Source organism: Papio anubis, chromosome 2 (genome assembly GCF_008728515.1).
Source record: "Papio anubis isolate 15944 chromosome 2, Panubis1.0, whole genome shotgun sequence".
Lineage (NCBI taxonomy): Eukaryota > Metazoa > Chordata > Mammalia > Primates > Cercopithecidae > Papio > Papio anubis.
This window is the reverse complement of record NC_044977.1, coordinates 121,050,842-121,063,860: the sequence shown is the minus strand read 5'-3', so window position 1 is coordinate 121,063,860 and position 13,019 is coordinate 121,050,842. Positions and strand designations below refer to the sequence as shown.

At 36.3% G+C, this 13,019-nt stretch overlaps 1 protein-coding gene across 1 annotated transcript in view; it reads left to right on the top strand.

The window, feature by feature from the left end:
- The window catches only part of SEC62 (SEC62 homolog, preprotein translocation factor), a 31,318-nt gene that overhangs the window by 1,949 nt on the left and 16,350 nt on the right, over positions 1 to 13,019 (top strand). Inside the window, exons 2-3 of the mRNA XM_003894850.5 lie at positions 8,014 to 8,122; positions 9,350 to 9,455. Of these exons, the coding sequence (XP_003894899.1) occupies positions 8,014 to 8,122; positions 9,350 to 9,455 (215 nt within the window). The remainder of the gene's footprint in view (positions 1 to 8,013; positions 8,123 to 9,349; positions 9,456 to 13,019) is intronic.

Below are 13,019 nucleotides of genomic sequence, written 5' to 3'. Positions count from 1 at the left end.
TTTTTCTGGAAACTTTTTAAATGCTGTGAAAAAGACACACATGATCAATAAATTTGGAATTTTGGAATTTGGCAGAAATAAAGTAGTTCTGAACAGGGTACGGAAGGGAATTAGAAAGAGGCAGATTTCAAGTTCAGACAGATCAGACTAGGTCTTAAGATCAGTAGAAGTTTCTAATTATACTGTTCTTAATCTTTCAAGAGTTAGTGTTATTCCTCTGACGTGGGCATACAATATTTTATTAGATTGTGTATTGAAATTGTCTGTCAGATTTGTACTTACAGAACTTCTTAGATTTACTCTTGACAGTACAATTTTATGCCCTTCAATACACATTGTTTTACAATTCCAGTTGCTTTTTAATATTGTTGTAAGGGTTATATAATTCACCTTTTGAATAGCTGCTCTTATTTTAGTTGTGATCTTACATTAAACAGAGGCTGTGGAGTAATGTGACAGTGGCAGAGAGCTCAAACTTGAGCCAGACTGCCTGTTTGTACCCCAGCTCCACCAATTATTGGCTGAGTAACTTTGAGCAAGTTAATTTTTACCTCACTTTCTGCATGTGTAAGAAGGGATATTTACCTCAAAAAAGAAAAAAGAAAAACTTTAAGGTTGCTGTGAAAATAATAGGTGAGTCAACTTATTTATTAAAAGTTATTAAAAGTATTTGGCACATAACCCCTTCCTTCTATTCTACTCCTTACCCAGGATGAAGGATTTAGATTGGATTGTTATTTTGTTTTTTGTTAAGTACTCTTTGATATACTGAAGAAAGATTAGCAACCCCCTATTCAGTAAATAAACTGTTAGGTTGGGAGTTATGTAGAGTATAGCTATTTACTTTCTATTATTTGAGGATCAGTTATTAAAAACCTACTTGGCATACACAAAATTAAGTGACATTTATTTTTCTGTCCTTGAAATTTTCTACATGGCTGTGTAAAATGTTTGTGAGAGATCTTAGAGTACTACTTTTATGCAGCCTAACACACTTGTCAAAATATACTAGCCTAGAAAATACCTCAGTTTTATCATTCCAGATAATCAGAAGCTCTGTAATCACTTGTGATAAAAAGATCAAATGTAATGAAAAGTTTAGAGTTTAACTTACAAAAAAGATCCTGTTGTGGAGTTTTTAGGCAAAAAAGTCTGTAATACCAGCTGAGTTTCTGTCATTTGTTGCTTGGCGTTTTATGTTCAGAAAGATGTTTACGTTTAGTGATTCAGTGATCTTTAATTGTAGTTTGCACATTGGGGAGAAATGTTTGATACAAACAGATAAGTTCAGGGTTAAAAAAAAAAAAAGTAGCTAATTTGCTTTTTCTGTGTAATTCAGTGTAATTTCAGATTCTCGTGTCCCACTGAAGTTTCTAGCAAGAGGACTGTTGTCACATTTCCTTCTTGGACTCACATTACTGGTCACTGAAAACCAGAAGTGAGCTACATGTACTCATACAGTAACTACATATAGATGAACAATGTGCTGCTGCATACCAGTAGTTGATTTACAATCCTGGTATCAAGAAATTTTAGAGTTTAAAAGGATCTAGTAGGATTTGTTGGGAAGCCTTTTTCATGAATTCAGTCTTACATGAAAGCAGAGTGGTGATCCTACAGCTTACTGATCTTACCCAACACCCTCGTTTTTCAGATAAACTGAGGTCCAGTGAGGTTTTGTGACTTAATCCAGGATCATCAATCAAGATGGTAAAACCAGATTTAGACCAGGTCTTCTGATTCCCAACTGAATACTCTTTCTGTGTCACAATAGATAAAAAATAAGTTGCTCTGAAATACTTTAATCCTGACTTCTTTATTATTGAACTGTACAACGTAAAGACTTAACATGACTTGTCCTTGCTAAAGAGAATCGTCCCATTCAGTATTCTGCTTATATGTAAAATATCCAGTTGAGTTTTGAGACATTTAAATGGCTAATTCTTAGAACTTTTATAACCCTCCATTAGTTATTTTTGTTGCACCCATCTGTCTTCCTGGCAAGCAATAAAACCTTGACATATTATGGGCTTATGTGCTTAATTTCAGGACAGGGAAGAAAAGAGAAAATTTAGGACTATATAGCCAGCTATACAGGTCTGATGTCTGACTCCGAATATTCTGAAGAGAAGGAACTCAAGAAGCCAGTCCTAAATCAGAAAACTGCCCCCAAAGACTTAATGGAGGGTTTTGCAGTTTAGCAAACCCATTGCTAAGGAAAGAATACAATAGAAGGGAGTTGGAGCTATTACAGAAGGGTACTGCTGTTGTCTAGATACTCTTGTACAGCTTTATTTGTATAGCACACTGTGTTACTAAAGATTAAGGTCCCCTGCAGCTTTCAGATTTTATTGTTAAACTACTATTTGCATTTTTCACAAATATTTTATGCTGCTTGAACCAAGCCTTTTTCTTTTTTGCTCAGTTCATGGTTGACAGATCAGCTAAGCTAATTTTTATTGGATGTAGTAATTTTTTTTTTTTTTTTTTTTGAGACGGAATCTCACTGTGTCGCCCAGGCTGGAGTGCAGTGGCCGGATCTCGGCTCACTGCAAGCTCCACCTCCCGGGTTTATGCCATTCTCCTGCCTCAGCCTCCCGAGTTGCTGGGACTACAGGCGCCCGCCACCTCGCCTGGCTAGTTTTTTTGTATTTTTTTAGTAGAGACGGGGTTTACCGTGTTCACCAGGATGGTCTTGATCTCCTGACCTCGTGATCCACCCGTCTCGGCTTCCCAAAGTGCTGGGATTACAGGCTTGAGCCACCGCGCCCGGCCTGGGTGTAGTAATTTTTAAAAGTTCCTCTGTATCACAAATTCTGTAAGATTGATGCCCGTGGCATATTTACTCTTGATCTATTATTTTTTTCTCAAAAAGGTTAAATATTGACTAAAATAACTTAGAAATGGCAAACTCTATTTTATCATAGTATTTTAGTGTTGCTGTATTTTAAAGTAAAACATAGTATTTATTAAAGAATTTTATAAGAGTGTTCTAACCAAACTTCCAATTTAAATAATTTTGGATTTTAAGTTACAACACCCAATGTATTGGTATTGGGTGCAAAGAAAGGAAAAGCAGTTCAGCCTAAATTTATTGACTCTTAGCTTCCTCATTTTAAGACAGTTGTGTTCATTCATTGAACTAAGAAGTTCTCTGCATTCATTTGAAGATTGATGGGTTGGTTTCTCTTTATTAGCGGGTGCTACTATTCCCAAAAGGCCTTCACTTTGTTAGAAGTCTTCTAGGAAAGTTACAAAAATATTCTGTTTACATCAAAAGAAAAAGAGGGGAGGTACTGTGGTCCAACGTATAGACAGAAAGAAGGTAAAACTTTTGTACTCCCTTATGCTATATCAGGAGAACAGTGAAAGTGAAGACTCCATGCACGTTGGATGTGGTGGCTTGTGCTTGTAATCCCAATTATCTGTTCATGTTCTCATGGTACTCTTTTATCTTTTCTTTTCTTTTCTTTTTTTTTTTTTTTTTTTAAAGAGACAAGGTCTCACTCTGGTACCCAGGCTGGATTGCAGTGATGGCATCATAGCTCACTAGAGACTCAAACTCCTGGGCTCAAGTGATCCTCTGGCTGCAGCCTCCCAACTAGCTGGGGCTACAGGTGTGCACCACCTCACCTAGCTAATTTTTTCAAAGTTTTTGTAGAGATGGAGTATCACTTTGTTACCCAGGCTGATCTTAAACTCCTGGTCTCAGGCAGCCCACCTCGGCTTCCCAAAGTGGTGGGGATTACAGGGATGAGCCGCTGAGCCCTGCCTCTCATGGTACTCTTCTACAGCAATTGGTCTTTCTGGCTTCAAAGCCCAAGCAATGGCACAAACTATATTGTTGCATTGAAGGCAGTCTACAATATGGATAAGTTATTATAAGTTAATAAATTGCAATACTTTAAGAAAGTATCAGTAAACAAGTTAATTCTGTGTCTAGTTGGGAGAGATTATCTAAGTCCGTGTTTTCTCTTCCTTTCATTGCCACTTGGTAGTGCCTTTACAAAGGACAGGATGCAGTTTTGGAAGAGTTTGGTGAACTTGAAATTAATTGTTAAAATGAGATTTTTAAATTTTGTGCATACGTATCAGATTCCCTATTGTGTAATATGTAATTCTCAATTTTTATGTATCCTAATATTTAATCAGATTTTACATGTGATGCCTCTATCAGCAGTAAGTAGATTAGTATATTTATGTCTGTATTCAGGAATAGTATTATTGAGTGTTAGTATGAGTATATATGTATCATGCCTAAATTTGATACGGTCTTTCTCTACAATTACCTTCCTCCCAAATTTCCTCTGTTGATAAAGTTAGAAATCTGACATCTTTACCTAGCCATTTTATTTATCCTTTATCATTGAGTTCTATCTGTTCTACATTTGAAATGTTTCAAATATCTAAATTTCTTTCCCACTTATAATCTGGTATCACACCACAATTTACTTGGATATTACAGTAGTCTTCCATCCGTTTCCCTGCCTTATGCATTTTTTTCCATTTCATCCTACACACAGCCACCAAATCATGTCTAAATCATTTTTCTAATTATGTCCTATTCAGAAACTACTAGTGGTCTTTCTCCTGCTTACAGAATAAAGTAGAAATTTCCCCACCTACCTTGATGACTCTTTATTCTACTTTTACACACTTAATCTCCCAATACTTCCTAGCTTGTCTCTACTACAGCCAATTTTGTGTCATTCTCAGCCACAATAATTTATGGCTTTTCAATCAATTTACCCAAAACTGGTTCATCTTTCAAAATTTAGCTTCCTCTTCCAGTGTCCCTGTCCACATTGATAATCTCACTCCTACTTTGTGTGCTTTTACTTTGTTGCCAAGGCTGGAGTGCAGTGGCATGATCTTGGTTCACTGCAGCCTCAACCTCCCAGGGCTCAGATGGTCTTCCTACCTCAGCCTCCTGAGTAGCTGGAACGACACATGTGCACCACCTTTTTCTTTTTTTCTTTTCTTTTCTTTTTTTTTTTTTTTTTAGTAGAGAAGGAGTTTCACCATGTTGCCCAGGCTGGTCTCAAGCCTGGTCTTCTGGGCTCAAGCAGTCTGCCTGCCTCAGCCTCCCAAAGTACTGGGATTACAGGCATGAGCCACCCGACCCATCCTACTTTGTGTATTTCAAAAATATTTTTTCTGCCTCTCTTTTTGTGAAATAATAATTACTGCTTCTAATAGTTATGTAATAGAGTGTACATATCATATGTCTTGCAAATCTTTGCTGTTAACTGTAGCATCCAAAGATGATAGGGTAAGTACTCTGTAAGTCTGAAAGAACAGGTCACGTTTATTCAGACTTCTCCCCTACAATTTTTAATCAAGCACCTCCTAGTAACAAATTATTTAATTAGATCAGCTTTAAGTTGACAACAGATGTATCAGATGAGGAAAAAATTGAGCATGTGTGGTGTGATTATATAATAGAATTGGTTTTTATAAACCATTTATAGTATTATTTTCAACTTTTATAGTATTACTTTTTCAGATGTATGGATATATAGAATATTATTTACTAATTGAGGCTCTGCGAAGTGTAGTGTATTTTACAAACATAATTAAATATTACCATTTAATATACCTGATACCAACATATATTAATATATTTTAGTATGGTTTCAAAAATTTTAATGAGGAATTTTTGCCTTTTATTATATCAGAAAGTATATTTTGTAGTCCAACCTCAAATAAATCATTATGAATCTTGTAGATGTCCCTGAACTTGGAGTGTTAAATTTTTAATTTGCCATTTTTTAAGATTCTACTTTTTGGCTGGGTGTGGTGGCTCATGCCTGTAATCGTGGCACTTTGGGAGGCTGAGGCATGCAGATCACCTAGGTCAGGAATTCGAGACCAGCCTGGCCAACATGGTAAAATCCCATCTCTACAAAAAATACAAAAAATTAGCCGGATATGGTGGTGGGCACCTGTAATCCCAGCTACTCAGGAGGCTGAGGCACGAGAATCACTTGAACCCAGGAGGTGAAGGTTGCAGTGAGCTGAGATAGCACCATTGTACTCCAGCCTGGGTGACAGAGCAAGACTGTGTCTCAAAAAAAACCAAACAAACAAAAAAAAAGATTCTACTTTTTGTGATACATATTTTCATATATAAAAGTTTTAATTTCATAATACTTGATTTTTACAGTAGTCTTCTTTTGGGTTGAGTGGTTTGGGCTTTTAATTTTTATTTCCACAAATAGCCCACAGCTGGTAGTTGCAGACTGTAGAAATTGTACACTGGTATGATCTTACACAGGTAATTGGCTACTGGAAGTAGAGGACTTGGGAAATACAAAGGAAGAAATGAGAGATGTAGCTGCCAGGAGACTCAGTAACCAAAACACAAACCTCCACTTCCTCTAACACATTATTCCTTTTTGGGATAAAATTAAAGGTTTGTTGATTGTTCTTTATTTTCCTCAAACATAACTGAATTCAGACTTATCTTAACTTTGGAAAAACCTGACATAGATAAGTTGGATAGATTCTTTTTTCTATTTTGCATCATTAGATTTTTTTCGCTTGAAACAACTGTGTTTAGCATTAATTCTTGGCATCTTAGATTCTTGCCAGATAATTTTTTACTATTATTTGGCATTTTATTCTTTAAAGAAGCAGACCTTCCTGAAATCATTCACATTTAGATTATATGTTGCTGGAAATATTGAATGTTCTGTGTATTGTGCTTAAGCGTGTAATTAAAGACAGTAATTAAGAACAGTGCATTTGTTTCAGTAGCTTACAGCAATAAGACAACTTTTGAAAGTTTATACATAAGATGTATTCAAAGATAGACAGCCTTCATCGTCTTCAGTACGTGAGCAGGGAAAATAAGTTCACAGGAGGAATTGTCAAAGAATTTCAGAATGAAAGGGAATACAGGGAAGATAGGGAATGAGAAACAATAAAGAAAATAATAGAAAATTTGGGAAAAGGTATAGAAGAAAGAAAGCAGAGAAAGACTAAAATGGCCTTTCCAAAACAACTCTTTGTCAGTGCACTTCTGTTAATCACTTCTTCAAATGAGATAGTAATATCTCTTTTTGCATTTTTTATTTTTGCTTCATCCTTACTGGAGAAGAGAATATGAGAAAGACAGTCCCAGGAGTGTCTAGTATCTGCAACCACAGTGGGAAAGCAAAGAGAATACAAATTGTCATTGTCTCAGTAGTTCTTATGGCTACCACACTGGGGCAGCTGTCATTGATTAATTTGAGAACTCCTCCTGCGATCTGTTGTCCATTGTTCAGGGTACCTATCTTTGGCTGTTATTTTAACATTTATTTATGACATTTGTTTCTACTTACTTTGACATTTGGGTACTCACTACTAGCAACTCTTATCTTTTTAATTACTGCCTTGTGGCTTATAAAAAGAGACTATAGGCCAGCAGCAGTGGCTCATGCCTGTAATCCCAGCACTTTGGGACACCGAGGCCAGCAGATCACTTGAGGTCAGAAGTTCAAGACCACCCTGGCCAACATGGCGAAACCCTGTCACTACTAAAACTACAAAAATTAGCTGGGCATGGTGGCAGGCACCTGTAATCCCAGCTACTCAGGAGGCTGAGGCGGGAGAATTGCTTGAACTCAGGAGGCAGAGGTTGCAGTGAGCTTAGATTGCACCACTGCACTCCAGCCTGGGCGACAGAGTGAGACTCCATCTCAAAAAAAAAAAAAAAAAGACCATATAAGAATGAAAGTGAGCTGGTACAAAGTAGTTACCATTGTGGAAAAAACAACTCAAATGCTTCATAGTCAAAGCCGAGAAGCAGAAAGGCTTTGCCTCTATCAACTTACATTTGAAAAATGTAGTTTCTTTAAATCTCCAGTTTGTCTTTTGAACACATTATCAGTTCTGCTCCAGGGAAAGCTTGAAAGCAAAGCCTGTACTCCACTTGAAAAGATTCATAAAATAGATTTGTAAATTATTCTTCAGCGCATGGATTTCTCAAGTAAATGATTATACTAAATTCATATTCATATGTTGCAGGAAGTTGGTGAACCATCTAAAGAAGAGAAGGCTGTGGCCAAGTATCTTCGATTCAACTGTCCAACAAAGTCCACCAATATGATGGGTCACCGGGTTGATTATTTTATTGGTAGGATTATATCAGTAAAATCATATTAGTGTACATATCTTGTGAAGTTAACCTACGTTTGGGATATGTAGAAGTTTTAAAAGTGCTTTCCAAATGTGATTGTTCTGGTGATGGGCATATGGCAGTTGATTATTCTGTTCTTCCCTTTTATGATTGAAAATGTCTATAATAAAAAAAAACATGTTTTCTAATAACAATTGTTGGAAATTTTTTTAAATAGGATTTATTTTCAGTGTTTTAAAATACTACCTTTTGTTTAGATAGTCTGTGTACTTGGAACTAAGGGCTTTGGCTTTTTTCCCCCGAACAATGTCATTATAAGCTGATGTCATTTATAACACCAGAGCTTATAAGTAGGGGTTGAGTTTGCCTTTCTCATCAATTAAAAGTGAATTGCAGCTGGGTGTCGTGGCTCACACCTATAGTCCCAACACTTTGGGAAGCCAAGGCAAGAGGATTACTTGAGGCCAGGAGTTCAAGACCAGCCTGTGCAACACAGTGAGATCCTATCTCTACAAAAAAAATTAGATGAGTATGATGGCATGTGCCTCTGAAGTGAGAGGATGGCTTGAGCCCAGGAGTTAGAGGCTGCAGTTAACTATGATCCCACCACTGTACTCCAGCCTGGGTGACAGAGCAAGAACCTGTCTCTTAGAAGAAAAAAAAAACTAAATTGCCAGTAGAGAGGAAAAGTCCTTTATCGCCTCTCTCTTTAGTGTTATTAATGATTTGACATTCATTATAACTTTGAAAAAGTAGATGTGCTAATCTCTTCAGATAGTATGTTTAGCTGTTTCTTGTGACAGCAGTAGATTGTTGACAGAGCTTCTTCCTCAGTGTATTAGAGTAAAACTTGATGAGAATTTTTATTACTTGCAGGGAGCAGAGAATATTTTGGTTTATCTACATATGCTTGTGATTAATAAGAGTGATAATTGCATACAGATATTTTAAATCTTTGAATATTTCCCCATTAATTTATCTTGCTTTAGTTGGTATTTCTGAATGCCATTATTTCCCAACATTACTTTTAAAAGATACTTAATATATTTCACAAGTTGAGGTTTTGGGGAACTATTAATCATGATCATGTTAGATTTAATTTTCTGTTGAGTTTGGTTTTCTTTTTTGTTGCCAGAGTGTTGAAATTTCACTTTGTAAAATATTATTTAGATAGACATAAATTCCCATGTATACTAAATTTAAAATAATGAATTTTTTCTTCAGCTTCAAAAGCAGTGGATTGTCTTTTGGATTCAAAGTGGGCAAAGGCCAAGAAAGGAGAGGAAGCTTTATTTACAACCAGGGAGTCTGTGGTTGACTACTGTAACAGGTACTGTTTATGTCTTAGTGAAGAATAACATAATAATTTTAAATTTTCTTCGTAGTCCTGAAGCTCCTTACATCATTAAATGTAGTGATACTACAACATAACTCAAATATAGTTTTCACATGTAACCTGATTTCTTTGGTACCTCTGGAAATGTGTTTGGTATTAGACTATTATACTTTTAACTGTATATAATTTTTATTTATGTTTTATTACTTTTATATATTTGTGAGCCCTACTGAAGGGTCAGCAACAAAAATCATATACCAGTGCCTACAGTAGAAAAGGAAGTTCTTTCTTTTGTAGAGCAAATTGGTTGGGGAGTCTTTTTTTCAAAACTTGCAGGAATTCCTATTAGCTGTGTTACCGCAATTTTTTTAGTGCCTGCACTCTGAGCCATAAGCCGCATACCCTTTCCTATTTGGTTCAGTGTTTGCTAATGTAGTATTTCTTCTAAAATCAAGGCAGCTGCAACATCTACCTTGTCTTTTTCTGAGAATTTCAAGATGAAATACAGCTAATTCAGTAATGTACATGTATTTTTCATAATAGATTTTTTTCTGTTTTGAAAAAACTTTTGATGGTGAGTGGTTTGCCTAAAAGATAAAGTCACCTTCCTTTTGGAAAGAAGTATGCTAGTTTTTCTTTCCATTTTTTTCCTTTTTTCTTGGTTTACTTAATACTAAGCATTTTCTTAATATATGTTAACTAAATTTTGTTTTCAAAACACTAAAGCTTATCTTTGGGGATTTTAGATTATTTTATGTGTACTAATATTTTATTTAATGGCACCTAAAGTATCAGCCACCTAAGAACCCTCTTAAAAACCATTATTTCACCACCTGGTTTCTTAAGCTGTCAAGTCAAAGCATTATTGAATATTTCTTAAAATTCTTAGTTGCCAAAGACTAGAGGTTACTAACAGACCTTTTAGAAACAATAGGTTTCGGCCGGGCGCAGTAGCTCACGCCTGTAATCCTAGCACTTTGGGAGACTGAGGCAGGCGGATCACGAGGTCAGGAGATGGAGACCATCCTGGCTAACACGGTGAAACCCTGTCTCTACTAAAAATACAAATACTGTCTCCTCCAACAAAATGAAGATGCATTTAATGGAGCTATTAGATCTATAAGCCCAAATCTCTGAGTAGAGTGGCCAATGTGATTCCACATTTTTTGGCTTTTTAGGAGCCTTGGTACCTTGTTATTTGAAAAGCTCAAAAGACCTGAGTACAGAGAGCGTCCAAAGATACTCGATTTTCATTGTATATGCTCTTCCCACTGATGTCAGATTGAGTCCTTTCTGCACTAAAATAAATGAGAGTAGCATAACTTTAAGGTCTCCAGAGCCACTTCTAATACAACCGTAGAGTCTTGTTGGCCAGTCCTCATGAGTTGCTGCCCAGTAGCAGACAAAATCACAAAGGGACTCTTGTCCAGTGTCTTTTTTTCTCTTTTTGGCATCCTCCAATACTGTCAGTTTTTCTGAAGCAGCTAAGTGGCATGAGGGAGTCTGAGGAAAAACAAAATAGGAAAATGTAGGATGATAAAACAATCTTTTCTAATGTGATCTATACCTTTTTATGGGCTATATCACGAATGAACTCATACATATTAGGTTAAGTCTCCACAAGACTTTGTATCGCTGACCCCCAATCCAGTTATGTCGTCCTCGGTCTTGTGCACATGCCACACTCATCTTCTCTTCTGGTCTTTCTCCTATCATAACTTACCACTTTGCCTAAATGGTTCTCTTTCCTCTGTCCCATGTGCCTCTCAAAATCACAAACAAATCCCTCAAGTCCTTCCTCTACCATGTACTCTTCCCCAGGCCCTCCAGCCTTCATCAGCCTTTGTGTCTAAAGGTCTGAGTTTATCACATTAGTACCTCCCAGTTTGGCCCTTAACTATTTTAGAATTGCTACATATGTGTTATTTTTTTTTTTAAATCTCCTCCCAGCTAAATCTGAAAACAATTGTAAGACTGTTTTATACTTTATTGTAACTCCATAACAATTACCACAGTGTGAGCACTTAATAAAAACCCACCTTTGCCACATTGGTGAAAGTCCCCAACATGTCTGGCATTTAATAAATGTTTGTTAAATCTGAAAAAAGATGGAGGTGAGGGAAAAAAATACAGAAGCAATTTTTAAAACTTTTTAGAGCTATTTTTAAACCACTTAAATATTCTAGGCTCCAGGAATACAATCATGACTGTGACTTGGTCCCTACATCAGAACATACTCTGATCTGTTAGGGAAGATTTATAACTAATTACAATGTGGTGTGTTCTATAAGGAAGAGAGAGATGGTGAAACTATGAAGAATGACATCACACAGAAAATGTTTCAAGTAAATTTTGAAACATAAATAGGTGATTACCCAACAAACAAGAGAATAAAGGAAATTCATTCCAAGCAAAGGGCATAGAACACACCGAGATAGGAAAGTTTGAGTAGTTCTGTAAAAATGTCAGAGAGCTTTATGTTAGTAATGTGTTCTGTACCATGTGTTTAAAGCCAAACGGAGGCTCTGATATTACACAAATGTTAATGTCAGTCTCACCTTTTGACCTAATTGTGAAATTATTTTCAACATAATTTAATTGAAAGTTAATAGTCTACTTTTCTTTCATGGGGGTGGGCAGCAGTGCAGGAAAGTTGACAGAAGCAGATGATCCTGCTGTTTCTATTGCCTTCTGTATCTGCTCATCAGGGAAAAGGCTTTTTTCTTTTTTTTTTTTGAGACGGAGTCTTGCTCCGTCACCAGACTGGAGTGCAGTGGCGCGATCTCGGCTCACTGCAAGCTCCGCCACCCAGGTTCACACCATTCTCCTGCTTCAGCCTCCCGAGTAGCTGGGACTACAGGCACCCACCACCATGCCCGGCCAATTTTTTGTATTTTTAGTAGAAATGGAGTTTCACCGTGTTAGCCAGGATGGGCTTGATCTCCTGACCTTGTGATCCACCCGCCTCAGCCTCCCAAAGTGCTGGGATTACAGGCATGAGCCACCATGCCTAGCGGAAAAGGCTTTTTTCTACTAAAGTTGCATTGTTTTTTTTTTTTTTTAATTATTTCTTTATTAAGAATAATTTTTTTCCAATAAAGTAAATTTAAGAAAATGGGAAATGTTGCAAATGATTTAGAAGAAAATCCAAATTACTAATAATGTTGCTTCATAGATAGCCACATTACCATTTGAGAATATATACTTCAGGTACCTGTATGTGTACACATGTACTCTTAATATATGGACATGTATATGAGCTGCATTATAAAATGCTGGTTTTTCAATTAACATATGATAAACAGGATGTATTTTTATTTTCATTTGTAGTGATAATAAATGTTCCTGATAGGAAATCTGGAAATCACATAAGTGCACAAAGAAAAGTAGAACATATTTTCATTACAGATTTTTTTGTAAGACATTCTGAAGAAGAGTAAAAACTACAAGACTGCACTTCATTTTCAAATATCCCACTACTATTCTTAAATCCCACTTTGTACTCCTAAGTAGTTAATCATTAAGGTCTCATTTCAGATTCTTGTTTGTTTATATATG